Source organism: Manis javanica, chromosome 1, assembly GCF_040802235.1.
Source record: "Manis javanica isolate MJ-LG chromosome 1, MJ_LKY, whole genome shotgun sequence".
Taxonomy (NCBI): domain Eukaryota; kingdom Metazoa; phylum Chordata; class Mammalia; order Pholidota; family Manidae; genus Manis; species Manis javanica.
The window spans coordinates 183,494,345-183,519,203 of NC_133156.1; the positions used below are offsets into that span (position 1 = coordinate 183,494,345).

The window sequence follows — 24,859 nt, forward strand, 5'->3', positions numbered from 1 at the left end:
GTGGTTTCCATGCCCCTTGATTGCTATTCCAGACCCTCTTCCCATGAGTGGGGCTGGGCTCTGAGCCCTATTAGTGAGTCTGTGGTCTCTGGGCAAAACTCTCAGCCTCCCCAGAGAACTGCGATGTCTGCAAGAAGTGCAGCTTGCTTAACATGTCCAAGAGGCCTCTTATAAACTTCAGAGCAACAGGAACTGAGCAGCTTTAGAAACTCCTTCTCCCTTGGAGGTCTTCTGAAAACTGAAACATTTGATTCCCCATCAGCCCCGGTGCTAATCAGGCCGGATGCCAGACCAGGGGAATGAGGCCAGCCTCATCCCTTGTCCCTCCACCCAGTATCCACCGGGCCCTCCTTGGGGTTTCCCAGAGGCCCTTACCTGCCTTCTTTTTCTAACTGAGGTTTTTCTTCCGTTTTAAGTGTCTAGGCCTTTCCTTCCTTCACTTGATAGTTCCTTGAGTTATCAGAAAGAAGAGAAAGAAAAATTAAGAGGGTGAGACAGAGAGAATGGAGGAAGGTAGAGAAAGAATAGGGAGAGAGAAGGGAAAAAGAGTGAGGCTCAGAGACTCATTCTCTGGGATGGTGCTGGGAATTTGGGGGTTTCCTTGTAAAGCTCATTTCTATCTAAGTTAATGTGCAAATTGCCACCTATTGTGGCCACCTGCCCTGCCTGGCTCTGTGAGGTGGCACAGGGAGAGCACATAGCACACACTCAGAAAGCGTCACCCTTCTTCTCCCCTCCCCAGCCTTCCCCTGGGTCTATTTTCTCCCAAACCTTGGTGAAGCTCCTGGGACCATGCGTGGGAACAGTCATGTGTGTCTGGGCTGCCCACACTGTGGTGTTGAGATTTTCTTTGCTGACTCTAGTGGCATTTGAGGCAAACACCTTTAAAAGCCCCAAAGCAATGACCTTCCCTCCCTGTGGCATGCTGTGTGCTTGCACTGAGCTCTTGAGTGCATCAGCCCTCGGGGCCTGCCCAGCACCTCTCAGGGCAGGGTGGATGAACAATGCCCCCCGACTCCCCCGCTCCCCCCTGCTCTGGGGCTGGCTCACCCTGAACTTGCTTGGTGAGAGGAGAGGTCCAGGATGCGGTGTACCTTTGGGACTGTTTGGTCCCCTCCTCCCTGTCCACTTCTCAAGTACAAATTCCCCAAATCTGCCAAGGGCACCATGGGAAACAAGACCATCCCTCACATTACCAGCACTGAACTTCTCAGAGTCGGGGCTGTACCTGTTCAAGAGGCTTAAACTAAAAGTTCACTTTTAAGATGTTTGTAATTCTATCAGGGGAAAATGCATATAACAGAGTAAAAACAGCGTACATGAGTGTATGTGTGTCTGCACGCATCGTGGACTTTCAAGGTTCTCTCTAAGTGGTAGATTTGAGAGAGGTTTTATTCTCTAAGATGTTTTTCATTCTACATTGGCATTTACAAAAGGTGTCTACAATGAAATTTTTATAACCAGGAAAAAGGTTTTAAAAATAAACAATCTTTTAAGGATCATGATACTCAAGTAGCATTGAGCTTCTCTGGCTCCCCAGTGCCTTGGGTTGAGTCAGACAAGGGATTGTGGAGCAGGGGCCCACCTTCCTACCATCAGACTTCCTGTTCTAAATCTGGTCTCTGCAGAGAGCAAAACTAGCACACAGTTAGCTGCTGGCACTGTGGCCATGGCATGGAGTTTCCTGGAAACCTGGGCCCGTTGGTTTCTTAGTGAGCTGTGTGCAGGGACAGACTCTTTACACAAGAGGATGCTTCTGCATTGTCTTCCAGAGATCATGCAGGATGCTGTCCACATAACACAAGTAATCCCCTTCAAATCAGCTGACTACAGCCTGGGGCAAAGTTGAACCTCTCCTGCATATGCAAAATGAACTAATGAAATGTGTACATCCTTGCTTATACTGCTAGGAAGCAGAGAGCTAGCTTCACAGCAGAGAGAACTTGCACAGCTTCAGCACATACGTGTGACTTTCTGATGTGTGTCTTCAAATATTAACCTAATACCCATCTTCTTTGCTCTTACCTACCCTTATCTTCCTTTGCCCTGACCTTCCCTTTCTCACTGCCTGTCTTTGTCTGTTTCTGCCTCTCTCCCCTTCCCTCCCCTTTGCAGTCTCTCTCACCATCTTTTATCTCTGTCTGTCTCTGTCTCTCTTCCTCCTTCCCTCTTTCCTTTGTGCTGTGTGCATGTCCCCTCTCCCTCCCTACTCCCCACCCATATGTCTGTCTCTGTCTCTCCTTCACACACACACTACACCACACACACACACACACACACATGTCTTTCCCATTTGCATCCCCTTTTTATGGCACCTATTTTTATAAAGCCACCTCAGGTCATTTATAAGCTGAGGCAAAATATCTGTGAACACAGGGGAACTGAGCTGTGGCCTTGAGTGCACTCCTCCCCCGTCAGTCAGGGAGAAGAGCATTCCCTAAAGACAGACCCAGAGTTTTTCTTTTACTGTATATCTACTGACCTGATGTTTTACCACAAAGAATGTCTGCAGACTGCAGGCTTTAGTATCACACAGGATTTTGAAGAGTGGAAAATGATCAGCTCCAGAAAAGACCCCTTTCGGGACCCCTGTCATTTTAATTTTTCTAACAGGCATTTTGTCTCTATCCTTTGTTTCCTGTGTAATACAGCCTGTGTTTCAAGTGTCAGTGTGCATCAGAATGCCTGGAGGGCAAATGGTACCATCTAGCCATTCTATTTCAATAAATCTGACTTTTAAAAAGTCACCTGGAGAGCTTGTCATGCACATTCCTGGGCCACACCCCAGAGATCCTAATTCAGTAGGTCTGGGGTGAGACCCACAAACTTAGCTTTCTGACACGCCTGCAGGGAGGTGAAGCTGCTGGTGCAGAGCACACTTTGCAGAACCGGCTCTAAGCCCTGAGACTTCCACTAGCCTCTCGGAGGTGGCTGTCTAAATGGCCTTTTGTGGAGCGTATCAAAAGCCTTCTCAATGTCTAAATCAAATTAGACCCACTAATCTCCAGCCCCTTCATCTCTCCATATTTGCTCCTTGATGAGTTTAGTGAGCACAGAGAAGCCAGTTATCTGAAGTATGCAGATCCTTCCAGTCTCAACTTAACATCCAGTGTCGGTGAGTGGCCAAGCCCATTCGCCAACCAGCCAGGCCTGGGACTCGCAGGGCAGCCTGGGCAGTTGGACCCCACATCCCAGAGGCTGCTGCTGGACAGGGACATGCCGCAGCCAGGAGCAAGGCCAGCATCCTGGGTCCACATCTCCACTTGGCTTTGGGCTTCTGTGCTGCCCTCTCATGTGAAAGTAACTATCATTAGGAACTGAAGGGGACACTTGGACTTTGAGTCACATCACTCTGAATTTAAGGGGTGGGGGGAGAGTGCATACTACAGTGGTCCTATCACATGTGGGGATTCATTGGCATCTTGGGAGTGTTAGTGATAACAGGAGAAGAGCTCGTAGCTGAGGGCTATGTGCCAGGACACTTGGAGTATGACACTTAAGACGCTTTGCCTCATCCAGCCTCAGAGCCACGCATGAGGCAGGTGGACTCCCATCTTACAGAGACCAAAGCAGGCTAGAAGGCTGCAACTACTCCATCCGGGTGGGACAGACAGGATTCACATCCATGGCTCTCTGCCTCCTAAGCCCATGCTTTTACCCCTAAGTGCTCTCTCACCTTCAACATCAAGGATTCTGTTATAATTTTAGCTTCTAGAATTATGAGATTTCCAAAATCCTGATACTTCTAGAAGCAATTCATGAATAGAGGGGCAGTGATGTGAGTTTAATATTTAGTGGTGGTCCAAAATCCCACAGTATGAAATGGTCTGATGTTCCTCAAAGAGCGCCAAGGAATTTTTTTTCCAGAAAATAAGTAGGAAATACTTATCCCCAAATACTGAAACACAAACCTAGGAGGACCTTTTGAAAGAAGCCATAGGAACTTCAGGCCATCTTGAAATAGCTTCCCACTGTGTCTCAAGTGTTATTTGGACAAAACAAGTCTGCTGGTCTGTAATAAAATAAAAACGATGCCCTTTGGGCTGGTCAGCAGGTCTGTACATGTGTTGTTCCTACAATGCTACTAGCTGCTATTTTTTTCCTGTCTGAAGCCAAGGAAGAAAAACCCTGAGAGGTTTGGTGATGTCCCACGCTCTTGAGAGTCACTGGTGCCTGGGCAATGAGTAGCACCCGCCTGTGTGCCCTGCCCTGCTGCCTGCCCCTCATGGCTATCCCAGAATCTCCTGTGCTGCTCTCGGACGGACTCTGTGCTCAAAGTCATCTTCATGGCGTGATCACTCCTAACCCAGTCACCCCAGAGAAGCCCTGCTACCTTTTTCATTCTATCCTTCTGAGACATCTTCATGTCTAAATTTTGTCTGTTTATTTGCTTATGGAGAATCTTATTCTACAGAACATACTGGAAAGTCACCTGTTTCACTGACAATACTATATTGCGGACACCTTTTGGCATCATTAACTATTCTTCCTTGGCATCAGTTTAATAGTTACAAAGTACTCTTTTGTACCTTTCCTCTGGTCTCTTGCCTTTAAAATGGATTTTTATGAAGGCTGTCTTTACAAAATGATCACCATCAATTTGCAAAAGTAAAATTAGGTCATTCTTGAGCAATAGGCTTAAATAGTAAGATTGTTATGATAAACTCTGAATTATCACATCTTTTGGAGAGATTGTTTTGTTTTCTACAAATGTAAATAACTAAAGCCCAGCTGGAAAGTGCACAATGCAGGCATCTCCAGTCCTGGACCGGCACTTAGGAAATGAATGAGAGCTGAGGAGGAGATGCTCTAGGGACCAGAGATCTCGCCATCAGGGCTCCACCCCTCCTTGACTGGTGGGGTGGGGGTCTGTGGGCATGTCTCACTATCCCGTGGATCTGACCAAATGTCTTTTCTCTCTCCAGCCGACCCGCCTGTGGCCGCCGCTGTGGTGTTCCATTTTAATGAATGCCCAGATTCCCACAGTCAGTTCTGCTTCCATGGAACCTGCAGGTTTTTGGTGCAGGAGGACAAGCCAGCATGTGTGTAAGTTACCCCAGTGTCCTGTGGCCCTGTGGCTGGGGGACATCCCAACAGCCAATTAAAAGAGCATTTACCTCCACAGGCCGTGCCAGAGGCCCTCAAGAACTCAGGAGTCAGATGTGTTAGATAGAACAACAGGCTGAGGGGTGCCTGCTTTAAACCAAGCTGGTTAGAAATTCAGATTCCAGGGCCCTGGGAGTTGGACCCTGGGGATCTGCATTTTAAACAAGCACCTCAGGCAACTTCTGGGTTCAGCAAATTCTGCAAATTCCTGAATTTGAGTTTAATTCATTACTTAGAATTTTTGGAAGGCAAGACAGTGGATTGGATCCCTCTGAGTAGCCAGTGTCTCTAATATGAAGTCTCTGTCCTCCAGCGATTTACAGTACAGCTAATAAAAAAACCTGAAAGTGCGTGCAAAGGGTTGGTATATGTAAGTGGGAAGTGAAGAAAGAACAACTTGGAAATAAAGATGCATTCCAGGGCACAGTGGTTTCCACACCGGCCTAGAGGAGCCCCTTGGACCTTCTTAAGGTGTAGTTGAGCCCTACCCCAGCTACTCCATCTGAATCTCCAGGAATGGGACCCAGGAGTCATAGTAGTTAAGAGCCACCAGTGATTGCCACAGTTGGCCAGACTGGAGGAGAAAGGCACGTGAGGAAAGCTTCCCCACACAAGTGTTAGGGTTTGGCCAGTGGGGAGAGCAGAGAGGTCACTCCAGGCCTGGGGTGGCAGGAGTCCCCCCCATGACAGGTCAGTGCTGCACAGCAGGGAGGAGACGAGATGGAGACAAATCAGAGGCCAGAGCCTGTTGGAAGCGAGGCTGTATTCTCTAAGCAGTGGGAGCCATGTTGATTTTGGAAAGGATGTTTTAAGAAAATTAATCTGTCCACAGTAGAGTACTGTTAGATGGCCATAGACTCAACCCTGGCACCAGTGACATTTAGGGCTGGATAATCCTTTGTTGTGGGACTCTTCTGTGCATTGAAGGACATTAGCAGCATCCCTGGCTCCTACCCACCAGATGCCAATAGCATTACCACCCCACGGTCATAACAATCAAAAATGTCTCCAAACATTACCCAAGATCCCCTAGTGGGGGGGAGCTGAAATTGTCTCCTACCCCTGTTAAAAACCACCTGTCTATGTGAAGTTGCATTTTTACAGGTCAAAATGATTGGAAGTCAGCAATTTCATATGGCACAACCTAATACATAAATAATACTAAATAAAGGCTGGCACTTACTGAGCCTTTGCTTCATGCTCATACTATTGCAAGCACAAGCCATGTGTTAACTATGTAAACCCCAAAATGACCCCATGAGGTAAGCACAGAGAGATTGTGCCCCCATCACACAGCAGAGCTTACATTCAAACCCAGACTGTCTGGCTCCTGAAGCTAAGTTCTTAATCATGATGCTTACTCGTAGCAGATGCATTTGCCCAAGACAAATTGGGGACCAGGAGAGTCTGCCACAGTAAATGGTGGTGAGTAGGGCTTTCCTCTTCCTGAACAGCTGGGGGAGCCTGAGGGCGCCTCTGAGTCTCACCTGGAGAGGTGCACTCCACCCTCCTCTGGGAGGCCCCCGGTCAGGTCTGCAAAATAAGAGCTCTCCCCACCCAGGTAACACAAAGCCCAAGGACAGTAGTCACTGCCATTATTCATGATTATCATTCTTAATAAAACATACATGGGGGCCCCTGGAGGACTGCTGGGATTGTTTTTGTTAGTAGCCATCACTGTGGAAAAACACCACCCTAAAGGAAGTGTGGCCTCTTGGCCCAGATATCGGACCATCTCCCCTGGATGCCTCCCAGTACAGCAGGCAGGAGGCTTCTCCACCACCCACCCCTTAGCAGTGCCGGTGCCGGGCCAGGGCCTCAGCTGTACCCAGCTGTGTGGGGAGGATCCCCTTAGGAGAGAGAGGACAAGTCTTTGCTGAGTTTCGAGTGAAATTTCTTCCTCAGCTGCCTTCCCTTCCAGATCAGGAGCCAGTGTAAACCATCTGAGAGCTGGCAGCCCCAAGCTCAGGTCATCAGCTGAGCCAAAGCAATAACCTTAGCTGCGGCTGAGACCCTCATCAACTAGTGGAAGCCTCCGCAAAGTCTCCTCAGTCCAGATCCCAAGCCCTGCTCTTGGCTCAGGGAGATAAGTGTCCATTACATTTACACAGCGTTACATTTTGGTAATCGGGATGACTGGCTATCTCTCCCCCATTCACATTAAAACATTACTATTAATAATAATAGTAAGCTCTCAATAAAAGTTGTAGCAATGTGCCAGGCACAGCTCTCAGCACTCCACATATGGTGACCCATGGGGTTCTCATAGCTCCCCCCTCAAGTAGGGATTCTTGCCCTTATTGTATAAATGAGAAAACAACTGGCTCAGAGAAGTTAAGTAATTTGCACAGAGTCCCAGAGCTAATCAATGGCAGAGCTGGCATTCAGTTCAATCAGTTTCAACCTCAAAACCCGTGTTCTCCACTCTGCCCCCAAGGGCATGCTACCTTAGCCCGGAATAGTGCAGCTCTGTTAAAAAAGAAACAACAGGCCCAAAATGGAGTCACTTTTGCTAAGCTTATGTCACCAAACTGCAACTTAATTCCTAACCTAATTGCAGTTTCAACCTCTCCCAGTAAAGTAATATTTTCTGGTCAGTCAGGAATTTCCTGATCAGCAGGCATAATATAATCCTCCTGATAGACCCCTTCCATCCCCCAAAGAAAGATGAGGTAATATGCTTTCCCTGTCCCTGCCGTCTTCTGCCTATAAGTCTCCTTTTTGTTCAATTCTTCAAAACTCCTTTCTGTTTGCTAGGTGGGATGCTGCCTGATGCGTAAATCATTGAATAAAGCCAATTTGATCTTTTGATTTACTCAGGTGAATTTTATTTCTTAACACCCCAAATCAGTAAGCTCTTTTATTTCTGGAAAAGGTGTTTGCATGTTCCCCCTGCAGGTAAACTTTCCTCCAGAGAAAGGTCAGGGTCATTCCCAAGCCCACAGTCCTGACCACAGACTCTTGGAGTCCTTCCTGTGGGCCAAGTGCAGGATCTACAGAAACAGCCGTGACACCCTTGTGGTTTGGACAAGCTGGCCATCTGTGGGAATGCATGGCTATGCAAACAATCACCAGGTCTTTACCTCAGTTTCCCCAGTGGATCTTGGCAGCCCAGGGGTGGTAGTCAGCCCACAGACATGTTTTGTGTGGTGGTAGCTGATAGTCCACATTTTCTTTGGTGGTTTAGTTAGTTAGCATTTTAGAAAGCAGGTTTCACAACTCTGTGGAGATGCCAGTTTCTCTTGAATAAGCTCAGAAGAGCAGCAGCACTGGGCCTGAACTCCTGATCGCACCATTCAGCCAGAACCTGGATGCACCTGCCCCACCCCCAGACAGGGCCAGCCCTCACCAACCCTCCGGTTTCCACCTCTCCTCACTGCTCCCCGACACTGAGGCCAGCATCAGTCCCTGATCACCCCCATGCCATCTCTGCTTGCACTAGCCCACTTTGCTCACTTCTCCCACCACATGAGCTTACAAGCATGGTGAGGACAGGACCATGCCTTACACCTTTTGTATTTACGGCACCTAGAAGAATGTTCTAATTAATTAATTCTCACTAGACCAGAAACTCAGTCTGCGCAGAGAAAGCAGAACATTCTGCTCTGGCTCTTAAGAACTGCGCCGGCTTTGGGTTGCTGACACACACTTTCTGGTCAGTAAAACTGACATACCTTGAATAAGGCCATGTCGGTCATGTGACCTAAGATTATAGTCTAAAAAGAGAGAGCTCTCTCTAAAATACTGTCATTCTTAAGATTTTTTCCCATAAGAACAATAGCCTTTAGGTTTCTGGAGATCTTATCATGATATATCACACTAAAATATGAAGTAAAGGAAAAAGCTAGTCAAAGGTCGTTTATCCTTAAACATTTATGCTTCAGATGAACCCCAGAATGTACTTTGGTCTCCCTTTTAAAAATCCCCTCTAGTACTCAACTACCTCAGAAAACAAACAGGAAAAGAATTTCCCAAGACAGTAAAGCTATAGAAATGTAAGGTTAGGACTTGTACATCCTTTTTGCCCTGGGGCAGATTCTGCAAACTGTTGGTCTGCTGCCTGCACAAACCTTCAAACACAGGAAAACAGTTGAAGGAAGCCACCCAGGTGACAAGTTTTAAGGGTTCCAGCTTCGGCAGCCAGTGGCAACTAGTTTGAAGTTTCTCACCTGTCCAGAACGGCCCTCAGTGACTGAACTCCCTGACTTAACTTTCCCACAGCAAAGTGTGAAAACAAATTGCTATCAGCCAAGGAAAACATTCCACATGGCCCTGGCCACAGTACATTCCAGCAGGATCGGAAAGAGTCAAACACCCAGAGAGAAGTGACTGCCATCAGTTCACCACCAGGCTGCCCAAGTGGCCAAGAATGTGCCTCCCAGGAGACCAGGCTTGGGGGCAGTTGTCTTGCGGGTGCTTGAACCACGTCATGGTTCTGTCACCTCAACAACCAGCGTGGGGGGTGGGGGGTTGTGAGGAAGGAGTTATGATGTCACTCCAACCACACGTTTGGAGAAAGTGTCTGTCCTCATTCTCTCTCTCAGAAACAGATACAGAGGGTCACACTCAGGGGAGGATAAAGCAGCAGTTGAAGGCATGGGTTTGGAGGTCAAACAGACCTGAGTAAATATCCAGGCAGACCTGAGTCTCTCATACAAGTACCTTTGCCTCATTAATGCTCAGTTTCTTTGGCATAAAATGGGGATTTCGGCACCTCACAGGATTGTAATGAGGACCTAGTGATCCTACCACCTGTAAAGGTGTTGCTGTCCAAGACAAGATCTGTTAGTGGCATAAATTAATTAAGTGCTACTTAAATTAGTTCACTTAATTAAAGTTTCATTTCTCAGGCTCACTGGCCACATCTCAAGTACTCAATACCTCTAGGTCATTGGTTGCTGCTGTGTTAGCACAAATAGACTATTTCCATCATCACAGCAAGTTCTAGCAGACAGTGCTGGAGAATATTGTAGTTTGGTTCTCAACAGAGCATAAGAGCTCAAGCTGGGGCGGCCATCAGCACAGTTGCCAGTGTGATCAGCCCATTGTTACCATGACCACAGCTGAAGGGTGGTAAGGTCCTGGCGAAAGGAGGAGTACAAGTTGGGTCGAACAGAGAACTGTAGCTCTCCCACACAGACCTTCAGGCAGCGCTGCAGAGGAAGCCTGTACTCCACACAGCCCAGAGCACAGGGGTTATAAGAGTTCACAAGACTGGTTCTTAAGAGGCCAAGCATGGGTAAGCCCAATAGAGGTGTCCCTGGGCTCAGTGCCCCCACTCCCACCCAGCCCAACAGAATTTCTCCATGTTAAAGGCAAATTGATATAAACATTTCTACAAGCACGGTCCTTGGTCAACCTGGTCCTTGACCCCCATTTTAAAGACCATATCATAGGACTTTGCCAAAAGCTTTGGCAAAATACCAGAGCACTAGCTCCTACCAGAGATTACATCATTGTTTATGAAGACAACGTCTCTCAAGGGCCTTGTAAATGCTCCCACCCTTTTATTTAAATGTTTAGCACCTATACAGCCCCTGTGTCACTTCACAAGATATTAACTCAAGGTCACACAGGCATTAAGCAGGATATAACATTTGAACCGATGACAGTTTGGCTCCAAAGTCTATGCCATGTTGTGCCCCCTTGAGGGACCCTATCCTGAGGAAATAATCTCAAATGCAAAAAAAGGTGTGTACACAAAGATAATCACCTGGCATTACTTAAGTTATCAAAATTAGATACAGCCTAAATAGTAAGGGTTCAGTGAAGCAAACTGTACATACATTACTGGACAATCATTTAAAATGACTTTCACAGAATTTTCTAATGACATAGTGAAATGGCAGAGATGTTAAATAAGAAATTGATACAAAATTGTAAAAACATAAAACAAATCTTAACTATGGTAAAAACTACATAGAAATAATCCAGAAGGAAATATGTCAGTTGGACTCCGGTGAGGGCAGGGGGCACTGTAACAATGTGGGCTTTCTTTTCTTTCTTTCTCTTTCTACTTTATTATAATCTATGTACTTTCCAATTTGCTTAGAAGTATGCCTTTTCTAGTTGGGGAAATTTTTCCTTAAGAAAAAAAACGTTTTTAAAAGCACAGCCCTACCTACATTATTGTATTTCTTCAAAATGTTAAAAGGGCACCATGAGCCAGGTGAAATAGGGCCTTGGGGGTCAACTGAGCAACCAGAAGAAAGACCTGAAAGCCCTCCATAGAGGGGAAAGAAAGGCAGATCATAGATCATTTTATTCTTCTAGTTAAAAGGGAGAGGCCTATAGCCACAAAGTTTGCTCCTAAGAAAAGAACCAGAGCAACCTCCAGACTAAATCAGTAACAAAAATGAGAAGGCCTCAGGGCCCTACCTGGCTGGAGCGCATTGCCTTTTATTTTCCAGCCACCGTGGCTCCTTGTGCAGTTCAGACAATCTCTTTGTCCCTCCTCTGCAACACTGTCTCCTTATCCTCGTGTACTTCTTTCTTTCTGGTTTTTATTTTAGGGAAACAGACTGAGTATGATTCCACAGCCTCATTTTCATAATCATGAAGACAAAACAACATTCCAGAACCTTCTGTTTGTCAAAACCCACTCTAGACAGATGAAATTGAATGGTCGAGTGATATAAGACAATGTTCAGTCTTACACATTTCTCATACCCCTTTGTGATTAAATGACTCCTGTTTTGTTTAGGTTCCTTTCTTAAGCAGGGGAGCAACATCTCCCATTTCTCCTTCACCTGATGTGAGGGGGCCCACTTTACAGCCACCACCCAGGGGAAATGCCCAGAGAGAAAGAGAGACAAGGAGGGAGGAAGGGAAGGGGAAGTGGCAAATTTTGAATTGCTGGCTCTTGGTTCTGTGTACTTGAAAGATAGTTTTATCTCGGTGGTCCTCAGGCCTGGCTGCACACTAGAACCACCTTGGTGTTCAGACCAGTTGGATGAACATCTCTAGGGGTGTGACCTTGGCATTTTCCAAGCTTCCCTGGTGATTCTAATGTGCAGCCAGGTGGGAACGAGGGTCTGAGGTAAAGGAGAAGACTGCAACTGAGTCAAGTGAGATTTATTTGCAACCAGGTGAGGTGACCCTTCTCCTCCCTGTGTGACTTGTACCTACAATAATCGGTGCAGTTAAATCTAATATTAGTAGATGTTTGGGAAGTTAAAAAAAAAAAGTTTGTCACCAGACCTTTTCTTTCTCCCCCCTCATCAAAAGCAGCTGGGAAGCATCCCCATTATTACAAACAACTGGGGAGGAGACAGGACCTCTCTCCATCCCAAGGCAGAAAGTCTGAATTGTAGTTCTCAACTTCAGTGGCCTAGTAGAATCATCTGAGAGCTTTAAAAATACTAGTTCTCAGGCATTTCTCCCAGGGATTCTGATTTAGTTGGTCTGGGGTGCAGCCTGGACATCAGGATTTTTTTCAAGCTCCCCAGGCAATTCCAACAGGCAGCCAGAGGTGACGTTGCTGATGACACTCTCACAGTGGTTCTCAATTTTAGCTTCAGCAGAATTATCTTTTGCCTTTTCTCAGAACACTCAAACACTTAGGGCCCATTTTCAGAGAGATTTTGATCTGGGAGGTCCTGGGGGAAGCCCAAACATTTGAACCACAGGTCCTTCTGCCTCCCAGCAGCAGTTTGGCTGTGTGGAGCTAAGACTCACTGTTCTTGGAGCTCACCCAGGCCTCAACCTGGAGTCTCATCTACTAGGCAGCAACCCACATTCCTCCTCTGCCTCACTGGGGAAATTCTCATGCAGAAACATGTTGGGCTCCCTAAATCAATGAGACTGTGGTTTGAGTATTTGCAGCTGTAATAGTAAAGTGACAGTGGCATTCCTGTTGGCATTCTGCCAGTGGCAGCTTTTTAGCAGGGCTAGTTGTAAAGGGCCATCACACAAATGGGGAATATTCCTCTGAACGGCAGAACATGGAAAGTCAGCAGAATGTGACCTGGCCCAGGTGGCCCTCCTTCTTAATGAGTTAAGAAGGCACTGGGGACATCTTCGCAACCTGGCATACCTACAGCAAGGAGCCCTTTTCAGAGGGCAGTCAGCAGCCCGTCTTTCTTTTGGCTGTGTTTGTGAGTTTGTCGTTAGGTCACTCTTCCGGATTATCTTCCAAACCAATTTGCATGAAGGGTAGCCTCCATAGATGAGGTCATTCATTTTTAAACTCTAGAAGCCCCCATTTCCTCATCTGTAAACCAACATAGAGAGCAGCCTTGACCTCACATGCAGTTGTGATTGCTGGGATTAAATGAGACTGATTCATGTTCATGTAAGAGTGTAGCACAGGGCCTGTAATAAATGGTATTTATTGTAATTAGCATTTGGCGGCCACTCTTATTTCAATGGGATTTCTTGGAGCCCCTAGCATTGATTTGTTAACTCATAAGGTTTTCAGAACCAAGTGGCTGGGGAGGTGTTAGAACCCTTCTCTCCCAGGACCTGCAGGTTAGCGTAGCAAACATTTCACACCATGCAAGTTTGCCTGGTGGGGTGCTCACCCTCCTCTAGCCTGGACCTTTTACAAGTAGGTCCTTGTGAATTCACAGGCAAATCCTCCTCACACTACTCTTTCCTAGGAGGGAAGCACCACCCTCTGTCTACAGAGAAATTCCATTGGCTTGACTGCAGCTCTTGGAGAGGAATCTGCCAGTCACCCCAAAGCCCAAGCTCCCCAGCCCCTGTGGTTGGTGGTTTGCTGGAGTTTGTGTAGAGCTGGGTCTTGCTCGCAGGAGCATGGAGGCTGGCCGGAAGGGCCATCAGAGAGGTGGGCTAGTCCTGAGGAGGAGGAGAGGTCAGACCCACAGAATGAGCTATGGAAAAGGGATGAATGGGTGAGTGGGAGAAAGAATAAATTAATCTCTAAACTACATCTTTGCCAAAAATGTAATCTTTGAGATAGAGTTTGAGGAGGAGAGTGAGGAATAAGATTCCAGGCAGAGAAGGGAGCAGGAGTTGAGGGGGCAAGGGGCAGGTAGTTTACTTGACCCTGCACTAGTTTACTTGACCCTGGGCTATTGTAGTGGGGGACATCTTGGGTCAACTGGAACCTAGGAGGTGGGACCTAAAGTAGAGGGGGGAATAGAGTGAGTATCAGATACCAAACAGAGGAAGCCCACACCCAGTGGGAGCCACCCGGGTGCAGGGTGAAAACCTGCAGATGTGCCGGAGGAGGGACCCATTGCAGGGCTCTCTAGACACAGGCGTCCCCTACGCCTGCTGCTTACCAGCTGGAGCCTCCATTCCAGGCCACTGTCAGCTTCCCCCCAGAAAGGGCCAGTGCCTTTGTTTCCTCCACAACCTCCAGCGTGAGCTGTTTCTTGACTTTTGCCTTCATGTAATTTATTAAAACCAAACAAAACAAAAGACAAAACCTGTCCCTGTCCCAGAGCTCTCAGCCTTCTCCCTCCCAGCCCCAGTCTGTGAGCATCTGTTTTCTTATTCAGAGTTCTGTAATCTAGATCTTTTCTGAAGAAAAGTCTTCTTGCTAGAGCTGCCCCCTCTTCTGCTTTGTTCCTCTTCTTTCCAGAGTCTGGCTGGCCTCCTTCAGCTTCCTTATTTACCAAAGATCGCAAACGCTTTGCACCCTTCTTGAACATAAAACCTCAAATCTCTTTTACCCTTTAAAGACTGGAAGCTAAACCAAAACTCAGATTTGATCAAGAACTCAATCTATGGCATTCCTATCCCAAGCCCTGTTTAGTGTGCAGGGGAAGCGGCCCTGGTGCATGAGGAGAACCCGGACTCTGAGGTCAGCAGACCTGGGTGTGAATTTCTCTCCCTTCCCTTAGCAGGGGGGGTGGGGGGGGGGCACAGGCGAATGACTTATCTGTGCAGGAAGCAAATGAGAAAATGTATGTGAAATGTAAAGTAACCCTTAACAGGAAAACAAGTGCCTGAATTCAAACCTTTAAATAAGGTATATAAAAACTGGGTTTAGGGATAGAGGACTAATGAAAGACTTTTCCATTAAGCAGCGTTAAAGACAGAGGCTTGTATGCTCTGGAAACCCAGGTCATAGCCTGAAATAGCAACTTTTGCAGCATCTCCTGTTTGCCAATTAAATATTAAACCCATACATTCGTAATATAAATATTATAGATGTATAGTATATATAAATATACATAATACAGTATAAATGTTTATTTCATATAAATATTCAAATGTAAATATAATACATAATAAATAGATATAAATATTAAACCTGTTCCTTTAACATTAAAATGATTAAATTTTTGTTAACATTGAGCAAAACTTATGCTCCAGCAGCTGCACTGTATTTATCCTGTGGCTCCAAGTACCCTTCTGGCAGCTGGGGTCTGGAATACCCAGGAGCCCGGATTTAGGGGAATCACAAATGCGATGCTCCTGGGGCTAGCCCTGGCAGAATAGCAGGCATGCCAGGACCCTTAGTCCCCTTTCATCTTTCTTGTTCTTCAAAGGCCTTTTAGCCTAAAACTGAAGGTGATGGTCTGACCATTTCATCAAAAGGTAGACTCTTAAAAAAAAAAAAAAAAGTTTAGCTGTCATTGCCATGCCTGAGGGACAAAATCAAAACAAAACTTTAACTCCAGTGTGCAATGTTTGGTGTGAGGCTGCTCCCTGGGGAAGTCCCCTGTGGGAAGGAAGCTTCCCCACCTAAGAAGGCAGCAGTGATCATTTTCATTACAAGAAGAAAGTCACCTCAGACAAAGGGACCTGTGTGTAAGCTAAGTATCTTCTAGGGAGAAGAATTATGTGCTTGGGGGAGAAAAATGCCTGCATCAGAATATGACCATCATTTCCTTAAGGTAGAACCTATCCTAAGGAGTCATCCTGTGAGAACCACTTGTGGCTGCCCCAGAATCCGAGCAGAGGGTGAGGATGGGGGCGCCGCTTAGCATAGGCTGAGTTCAGTGGAAAGTGGCATCAGCCTTCAGCACACAGGAGGAGCTGCTGCTGAAATGACTGCTGCCAAAGAGTCTCTAAATAGTAGCAACACCAGTGATAATATCACCTTGAGTTGGTATCGGCCCTTACAGGCTATATGCAAGTTCAGGAACATGACCTCTTTCGTGCCCTTACTACTCCTGTACCGGAGGCAGGCTGGGTAGTGTTGGAAATGAGGACCAAGGGTCACAGGAGATAGTGGCTTCTCAAGTCCTACAGGTACCAGATAGAGACACTGGCCTCTCGGGCTGGGCCACTCAGCAAATGCTTGTAGAACCAACTAAACAAAGATGAAAAAGCAAATTACAGCCTATGTCTCCTGACAGTTTAGCATGTCTTCTCCCTTTTATCATCAGAATTCCTGAGAACACACATCTAGTTTAAAAATAACCTGGATTTTTATGAACTGCCAAAATGCACTTCATGTCATACACATGTCTGCTGCCTTCTCTGTTGCCCCAGAATTTGGCAGAGTAACAGTAATAATGAAGCACTCAGTAGCACCTCTCACCCACCCGTGAGAAAGCTGATAGTTACCCCTTGTTCTCCAAGCAGGAGGTGTCTGTGCCAGGAAGTGGGAGCGATTTTGCTGACACCTTTGCCTCCAATAACAAAGGCTGGAGGAGCCCCTTGGGGCTTTTCCTAGGGCTTCAGGTCCCTCTGGCCCAGCCTTCCCTGGGAGATGGGGAAACAAGTACTTCTGTCAGAGAGCGTGCTGATGTTTCCCTCTTCCCCAGCTGCCATTCTGGGTACGTCGGTGCACGCTGTGAGCATGCAGACCTCCTGGCAGTGGTGGCCGCCAGCCAGAAGAAACAGGCTATCACCGCCTTGGTGGTGGTCTCCATCGTGGCCCTGGCTGTCCTCATCATTGTGTGTGTGCTGATACAGTGAGTATTTGCTGCCCCTAGGGTCAGCTCTCCCTCCTGCCTGCCCTCCCAGGGACATCTGCAGCATGCCCAGTAGGGCCACCTCGGCATAGTATACCACCATGGTGTTTGAGTGGTGCCAGCAAAGTCAAGAGGACCTTTGGTAACAGCCAGGCTGTGTCAGCAGATACATCCTGGGAGAGTGCCCCCAGTGAGTCTGTGCACTGAGGGAAGCCAGTGCAGACTGCAGTGCACTCTCTCTCTCTCCCCGCTGCTGGGTTTGGAGCCTTCAGAATTGTGATAGGGACGTGCAGTATTCCACAGTGAACTAGAAGTGGCTCCACCTCCTTTGGCAAATTGCGGAGGTGCTTCCTCTCTGCAGAGGTACTTTGCAAATCCTAAAGTCATGTCAAAGGTTACTATTGCCATTATGACAGGCTAATGACAGCCCTCCTCCTTTCTCTGCTTCTCTGCCCCTTCTCATCCTTTAAAGCTCAGTTTCGCGTTGCATCTTCCAGAAGCCTGCCTGACCAACAGAGACCTGTTTCTGGTCTTAGCCCTGTTTGCTTGCCCGTATCTCCTGACTGGACTGCTCTGCAAAAGGAGAGGCCCTAACACTATATTCACAGCATGTGGCCAGATTTATCCCCTGGAAATATCTAAGTCACAGAGCAAGCCCTCACATAATTTATACCTAATTGGACATGCACAAAGAATTCACAGAACAGCTAAAGGCTGCCAGTCAGCTCAGTGTAGATTAACTCAAGGTGGACACAGATAGTTGATGGGCCATCCTGGCAAAGACTGGCATAAGCAGCTGCGTATTAATGCAGGAAGCCAGACGTTAGCCCTCTCAGGTTGTCTAGGATTTAGACAGATAAATAAGAGTGTCTGTCCTGTTTGTTGCTATTGGGGCATCTAACGCCCTTGCTTCTGGTCTGGGCAGTGAATGGAGAGTCCCTTAGAGCTCACCCTTGTTGACAGTAGCCACAGCCTACTCACACCCTTCTCTTCATCCGAGCCAGCTTTAAGTAGTGAGGGACAAGGTCTGAACTAGGCTGGCCTTTCCTTCCTCTTCAAGCAGTCTACTCCCACCTGTCTCAGAAAAGGTGGTAGACAAGCTTCCTGGTTTAGGCGGGGCATAGTCCAGGCTCTGCTGCTCACAAGGACCTCCCTGGGGGAGCAGGAGCAACCTAATGGACCACTGGCCTCAGTTCTCATGGCTGGCTGGCTGTGTGGGCTCCCCCATCATGTCCATAGTCCTATTCTGTGGCCACAAGGGCCCCAGAGCCTTAGGAACAAGACTGGGGGCCCATGTCAGCCTCTCCAGAGGGACTTGAAAGCTAATTTTGCCAGATTCTCTGGAGACAGGATATCTCTCTCGTATGCCTGTATGAATTCTCTCAGTCCCATCTTTCCCAGCTGGGAATGTCTTTTCCCAGACCATTCTTGACAGAGACCAAGTTCAGAATCCCTGAGCCAGAGACTAAGCCCTCACCCACCCCCATCCCCTCACTGGTTTTTTAGCATGAGGCCCTTCTGAGTTGCAGAGTTGGTTAGGACCAGCCAGCTCCTCCCATGCCAGAAGGATCTAGAGGCCTTGATCCCACTGCCCTGGGTCACTCCTGACTGGTAAATGACTGGGGTAAGCCCACCTCCTAGCTGCAAGACAGCAGTCTCTGGTGGAACTGGAATCAAGGCCTCCAGATCCTTCCAGGATGCCCTGCAAGCCCAGAGGCATGTCAGCAGAGCTGGTCCTTTGGGGCAGCCCACAGGTGCTTTTGTTCTTAGCCAGCATCTGCCCCAAACCTACCTACCATTTTGCAAAGCCCTCAGCCCCTGCTGTGTCCATCCTTCTGGAGCCCCTGCAGGAAGGCTCCTGCCAGCCTCCTGCCCAGCCCATGTTCTCTCTGTCTGCAGCTGCTGCCAGGTCCGAAAACACTGTGAGTGGTGCCAGGCCCTCATCTGCCGACATGAGAAGCCCAGTGCCCTCCTGAAGGGAAGGACTTCTTGCTGCCACTCAGAAACGGGTAAGGGCCTGCATTAAGAAGGGACCTTATTCCCTCAGGGGATGCTATTGGGTGGAGAAAACGACTGCCTTGTCCAGGGCAGAAATTCTTGGAGGATGAAACAGGAGGAAGGGAGAGCAAGAAGAGAATGTTTGTCCTACCAAGTCAGATTTAGTTTATTCTAACATGTGTTTTTCTCAGACGGAAACTCTTTCACCCTTACTGGGGACTGTGTGACCTTTAACAAGTTACTTCACCTCTCTGAGCTTGTTTTCCTATTAAAAAGATGTTATGCAAATTGAAAGAGAACTGATATAAAGTACCTTGTATAATGTATCACAAATTATAGGCATGCAACAGATGTTCATTCTCTTTTCCTTGAGAAAGTCACCTCCCCTTTCCCATTGGTGAAATGAGGCATTTGGCCCCTGGGAGGTCACTACGGACTCTCTAAGCTCTTAGATCCTGTGCTCTTTGTTAAGTTTACCACTGTTTCATGAATATTTTCCCCAACATCCACGAAGACTATTGGCCATTTGGATGTGGGGCCAAACCCCCACCCTGGGAGACCTGCTCAGCACATTTCTGGCTCAACACTCATGAAGTCAAATAGCCCCATTATCTAGACAGGCTCTGGGAAGCCTCCCATCAACAGGCTTTTCCAGGATGCCATTTTGACCAAAAGAGCCCTTGATAAACGTAAAGTTCCTTTTCAGGAAGTAGTGGGTCAGGAGATAATCTCCACAGACTAATCCACCCACTGGCATCCTCTGGTAAACCATTGGCATTCCAGAAGCCTAAGGTTGCATGGAGAAAGTAGGAAGCTGGACACTGCCGTATTCACTAAACCTCGTGGTAATCTGACCTAGAGGGAACTGAAGACCCAGGAGCACATTTATTTGTTCTTATTTCAAGAACTGTAGTAATTGTGACTTCAGAGGATGCTAGCTTTTGAGGATGCTAATCCATTAATCCTCATAATGGCCTTAAGAGGAGGAGGGTTTGTGAGTGATGTGGGTAAACTGAGTCTGCCAAAGACTGCTTGGAGGCCCCTATAAGTCCACAGGGAAGCTAGGATGAGAACCAGGGCATCTGAAGCCTCTGCTCACATCTCTGTCCCACTACCTGGGGACCACCATTGGGCTAATGAAAATAAGTATTTTCGTATTGTTTTTAGCATCCATACAAAAGTTATGTAAGTCTTTTAAGAATATTTGCAGTAGATTTTGTACCAATTTGTCTGCATCTCAGCAGAGTCATTCAGGGTAGAATAAGTTTCTTGTTAGTATTACTTCTGTACCCACTTTCGAAGGATGTTAGCTTTGAGCTTGGCATAGGTCTAGCCTTCCAGAGACGACCACTGAGGCTGAAGCCCCTCTCCCTGAGATGACACATACCTTTCCACCTCCAAATGAACCGGGGGGGTGGGGATCAGAGCAGGAAGATGTCCAGGCAGAGCTGAACTCGGGAGGTGCTGGGAACTGGGTCCATGGTGACAGCCACAGAGCCCCACCCATTGAGAAGCAAAGCAAATGGGTCCATTCTTGTGTGGCCTGAGGGGAAGCTGTTCTGCCACCAGAACCCTGGCCCAGCTCATGAGCTGCCCATTAAGCCGCCACTTAGTGGGAAACTGGCCACAGGCTGGGTTGACTCACCTCCTGTTGAATGAAAGCCCTCACAACAGGACGGGTCCCTGTTCTCTTCTGCCACGACTCATTTCACTTTCAGTCAGCCCTTCCTTTGGCTGACTGCCCAGTTTCAGAAGCTGCTGCCCCTGAGATTGAACCAGAAGAGTTTGGACACGGGCCTTACTGCCTGAGAGAACCTGGCAGCATTGCTGATGCATCTCCAGTTTCTTTCCAGAACTTGCTTTCCCTAGCACGGCTGGGGTCTGGCCTGCAGAACTGAACTTGTTCTCCTTCCTTCCAGTGGTCTGAAGAGCCCAGAGGAGGAGTCCGGCCAGGTAGAGTGCAGCAGCCTGATGAAGAAAGGACTTCTTCAGATGGCACGACGAGGGATGCCTGGGACGTGCCGCCAGACCTTCCTGCTCTGTCTGCAAACACCTGTGCAGCCTTTCTGTCTTTCGTGGGCCTTCCTTCAAAACTGTCAAGAACTCTGTCTGCTTGGGGTTGTTCGGTGTGACCTAGAGAAGAAATCAGTGGACCACTATTTAAAGACTTGGTCAAAAAAGAAATGCAAAGGGGTGGACTTCCTGTTTACCTGGCTAAGGTGTGTGCCCCATCAGCACTGGGGCCCAGGTGTGTGTAGCTGTCTTCTGCCAGTCACCAATGCTGGGCTGTGTTACTTTCTAGAGGGCCCATCTCTCCACAACAGAATCCATCCTGCCCAACACTAGAGATTCCTATAGTTGTTACAGTTTTTTCTCATCAGCTTGTTGGGCAAGAAGGTGGAGAATGAATAACTGCTTATTGTGACAGGAAGATGCTAAGGATAAGAGGAGCCATGTCTGCCCTCTGTCTGCCAGACCCTCAACCAGCCTGGTGTTTTCCACAGATATGCGATGCTGAGGACCTTCCCAAGCCCTCACCACCCTCGGAGATAATTTCTTATTTATTAGAGTGATGATGGTTTTATTTTTCATCTCTTTAGTCAATGTAAAAAGCATAAAACCCTTAGACTGCTACAATCATGATGTCTGCATTGCTGGCTGAAAAGCTGTACTGATTAGGAATATCATGCCTCTTTGGGACAGCTAAGGCTTGGGAAAAGCCCCCCAGGGAATACAGCAATGGAAGCAGAGGATGAGGTGCTGATAGGAGCAAAGACTGGGGTTCAGAGGTTGTGCCATTTCAGCAGGTAGATGCCCCTGAGACATTCCAGTAGAAAAGTCAGCACATCCTGCAGCAGAGATTTGTCCCCTCTGCTAGGAGAGTGAGGCAGAGAATGCCTGTGTGTGCATCTCTACAGGGTAAATGCAGTGGGCACCACACCGCTCTGTAATTAAACATGACCACTTCCCAGGCAGCTCCCCAAAGGTCTGTAAAGAAATGGAGCATTAGCAGAGAGCCACACACATTTAGGGTCGCAGCCATTATAGGGGGACGGTGGGGGTGTGGGGGCAGTCATTCATTTTCCGTGTTACCTGGTTTGTTGCTCTATTTATAAAAGGAGAAATTTAATTTTCCTCCTTATTTGCAGGCATTAGGAGAAATACTCCAGTTCTTTTCTCCCTTTTCCATTCAAGATGCTGGTTTTTTAAACAAAAACTCTCACAAGCCACTTCCACCATATGAGTCCCACTTTCCCCTCTGAGGAGCAGCTGTTCTGGGCATCTGGCTGGGTTCTGACCCATTGGGCCTCCCTGTGGGAAGCGCTGGTTCCCTGCAAGTAAACCGGGAGCTCCTCCCTAGGGATTTCCATTAAAATGTGGAAGCAGAATAACAGTGAAATAATACGTAAACTCCTTATGTGGGGACCTCTTTATTCACTAATATTTGAAAAAGGAAAGCTTTCTACCTATGAAGCACATCCAGCTCCTCACACAAGAAAAGGACCTTTAAAATAAGTCAGGTTGGCTTGAAACTTCCATCAGGTGATGTCCTCCCTGACTCTCCTTGCCCATCTGTCCATCCTGATGCACTCTCTGTTTCTTACCATTGAGACAATTAAATGACCCATGTCCTAAAGTCGACACTTGCGTGGAATGATGCTGTTGCCCCGGAAGCACTAAGAGCAGAAATGGATCTGTTCGCCAGCTGGCCACCCAACAATTTGTTGACACAACTCTCAGGTTTTAATTACAAAAGGAAATAGGCTTAAGTTTGCTTTCCTCCGACCAGTCCTCCGGCAGCCGGTATGTGGGCTGAGGCTTAACTGGAGCATCTTGCTCTGAGACCAGTCCAGGTGACACTTGTTTGTAGACCCCACTTTGTGCTCACCTTTCTCATCAGACTCTCCTGAGAGTCTCGTTAGATAGACTTATTAATAAAAGTAGAGTAATATCAAGTCTTTTTAACTTGAAATCACATTTTTACTTTAGGACAATCTTTCCTCAGTCTTTTAGAGATGATTTGAGGTCTGGCTGCCTTTAAAGAATATGAACTGATGTGCAAATGTTTTGTGGGTTATTTCATCTAAGGGAGGGCAGGATCAGTGTCCCATCTGTAGGTATCTGAGAGCCTTTGCAGAGGTGTGAGAAGGAAGGAAGCAGGGGAGAGCTTCATAGTCCTCCAGGGACTTGAGATTCAGTATGTGGTTGCTGTGGTCTGGCGTCCAGCAAGTCACAGCTGCTGGTGCCCCCCTCCTCGGACCTGTAAAAGTATGCAGGGAACAGGCTCACTGTGTGCCCTCAGAGGCAGTCCTCTGTAAACCAGCAGGTCTGAAACGAATTGCAAGCCGAGGCTGAGGTCAAAGCAGGCCTGGTCGGACCTTTGGCCAAGCCCTGGGTTGTGAGAGCTTTGCTCCTTGGGTGATTTCTCCTTTGGAAATCAAATGGCCAACAAGCATTGGATTCCTGTGCCATTTCATGGCACTGGTACTTCCTTGGTTAACTGTAAAAACGCCTCCTTTTCAGGTTAAAAATCCATCTTCTAATCCATCTCTGAAGGTTCCTTCCCTGTGTTTCCTTGCCTGTTAGAAAGCCAAGTATTGGTTATGGTTAGGGAATCATTCCCGAGGCCTGATCTGGGAAGCAGCCACACATCTGAGAGAGGGGAACATAGCTGTTTCCAGTGTCTGCCTCCAGAGAAAGGAAAAGCCCCCACTGAAAAATAAAACAGGAGGAGGTGCTTCCAATCTTTTATGGAGCCTAGATTCTCCCACTTCTCTGCAGGCTGTGACTTCTTTAAGCATCCTGGCAGGAAACATTTTCTTCTCGATGGAAAGATATACAGCATCCAACCCTGACCTGGAAGACACATCTGGACACACATGGGCCCAAACAAGATAGGAGTTTGCCATTGTGATCCAGCAGAGGAGGTGGAACGGACACTCCCCCACCAACATCCTGGTGAGGGAGGAGCAGGCGTGGTTCTAGAGCTTTGCGGGAGACTGTTGTCTTCAGGTAGAGAAGAGTATCTGGCATCTTCAACTAGGTGTTCCGGGGCCAACTTGTCTCAGTGCATATGAGCCACAGTTGCTCTTCCAGGCAATTTTAGCAGGAGTGAATCAACGAGGCTCCAACACTACTCAGGAGACCCCAACCCCTTAGTAGGCTATGGACTTTGATTTCTCCCAACTGCTAAGCAAAGGAGGGGAGATGATTCAAAAGTCCAGGACCAAAGGGGACATCACAGAAACAAGATGAATACATATATTTGTTCTTAATGTTCTAACATAAGATCTGTTCTCTCTGGAAACTGGTTTTACTAGGCTTTCTGAAAGATCTAGTGGTAAACACACACACAGTACTGAAAAGCAACCCCTGTTCCTAGTGTAGTAACTTACTGAAGTGTTCAAGTTTCCATTATCTTTATTATAACAAACCTGATGCTTTTTTTTTTAGAACTTGTTACTCTGACTTCTGTATATGTTGCACTGAAAGGTTAATATTTAATGTTTTAATTTATTTTTGTGTGATAAGTTAATTTTGATTTCTGTAATGTGTTAATGTGATTAGCAATCCTTTCCCTTAATATCTGGATTATACTTATTTAAAGAGTAGTGAGCAATGTAAAATGCAGTTGTTTTTCAATAATGTGCATTGTTATTCAGTTGTACTGTACCTTGTTTGGAAGGATGAAGGAATGAACTTTTTTTTCCTAAATCAAGACTAGAGCTTTTATTTCATGAGATTGGGATATTGCTGAAGCAAATTAAGATTTTTCTCTGCAAATGTGAATGATGAGAAAAACTTAGATGCTCTTTTCTTAAAGGTGGGACTCCTAAAATTAACCATAGTGGAGCCTAATCTGCTTGAAACTGAATTCCTTCAAGTTCTTCTCAAGTATTTCATCTACTGGGTCCGAC

At 47.1% G+C, this 24,859-nt stretch overlaps 1 protein-coding gene across 3 annotated transcripts in view; it reads left to right on the forward strand.

Moving 5' to 3' along the window:
* The window catches only part of TGFA (transforming growth factor alpha), a 102,009-nt gene extending 77,353 nt beyond the window's left edge, over positions 1-24,656 (forward strand). For 2 of the 3 annotated variants that reach the window (XM_073211853.1, XM_036998275.2), the window contains 3 exons: positions 4,926-5,046; positions 16,794-16,943; positions 18,843-18,984. In XM_073211853.1, coding sequence (XP_073067954.1) covers positions 4,926-5,046; positions 16,794-16,943; positions 18,843-18,969 — 398 coding nt within the window. In that variant the 3' untranslated portion in view covers positions 18,970-18,984. Of the gene's footprint in view, positions 1-4,925; positions 5,047-16,793; positions 16,944-18,842; positions 18,985-20,860 lie in introns of those variants that run through there. The other variant, XM_036998276.2, reaches the window with a different exon arrangement.
* The last annotated feature ends 203 nt before the right edge of the window (positions 24,657-24,859 follow it).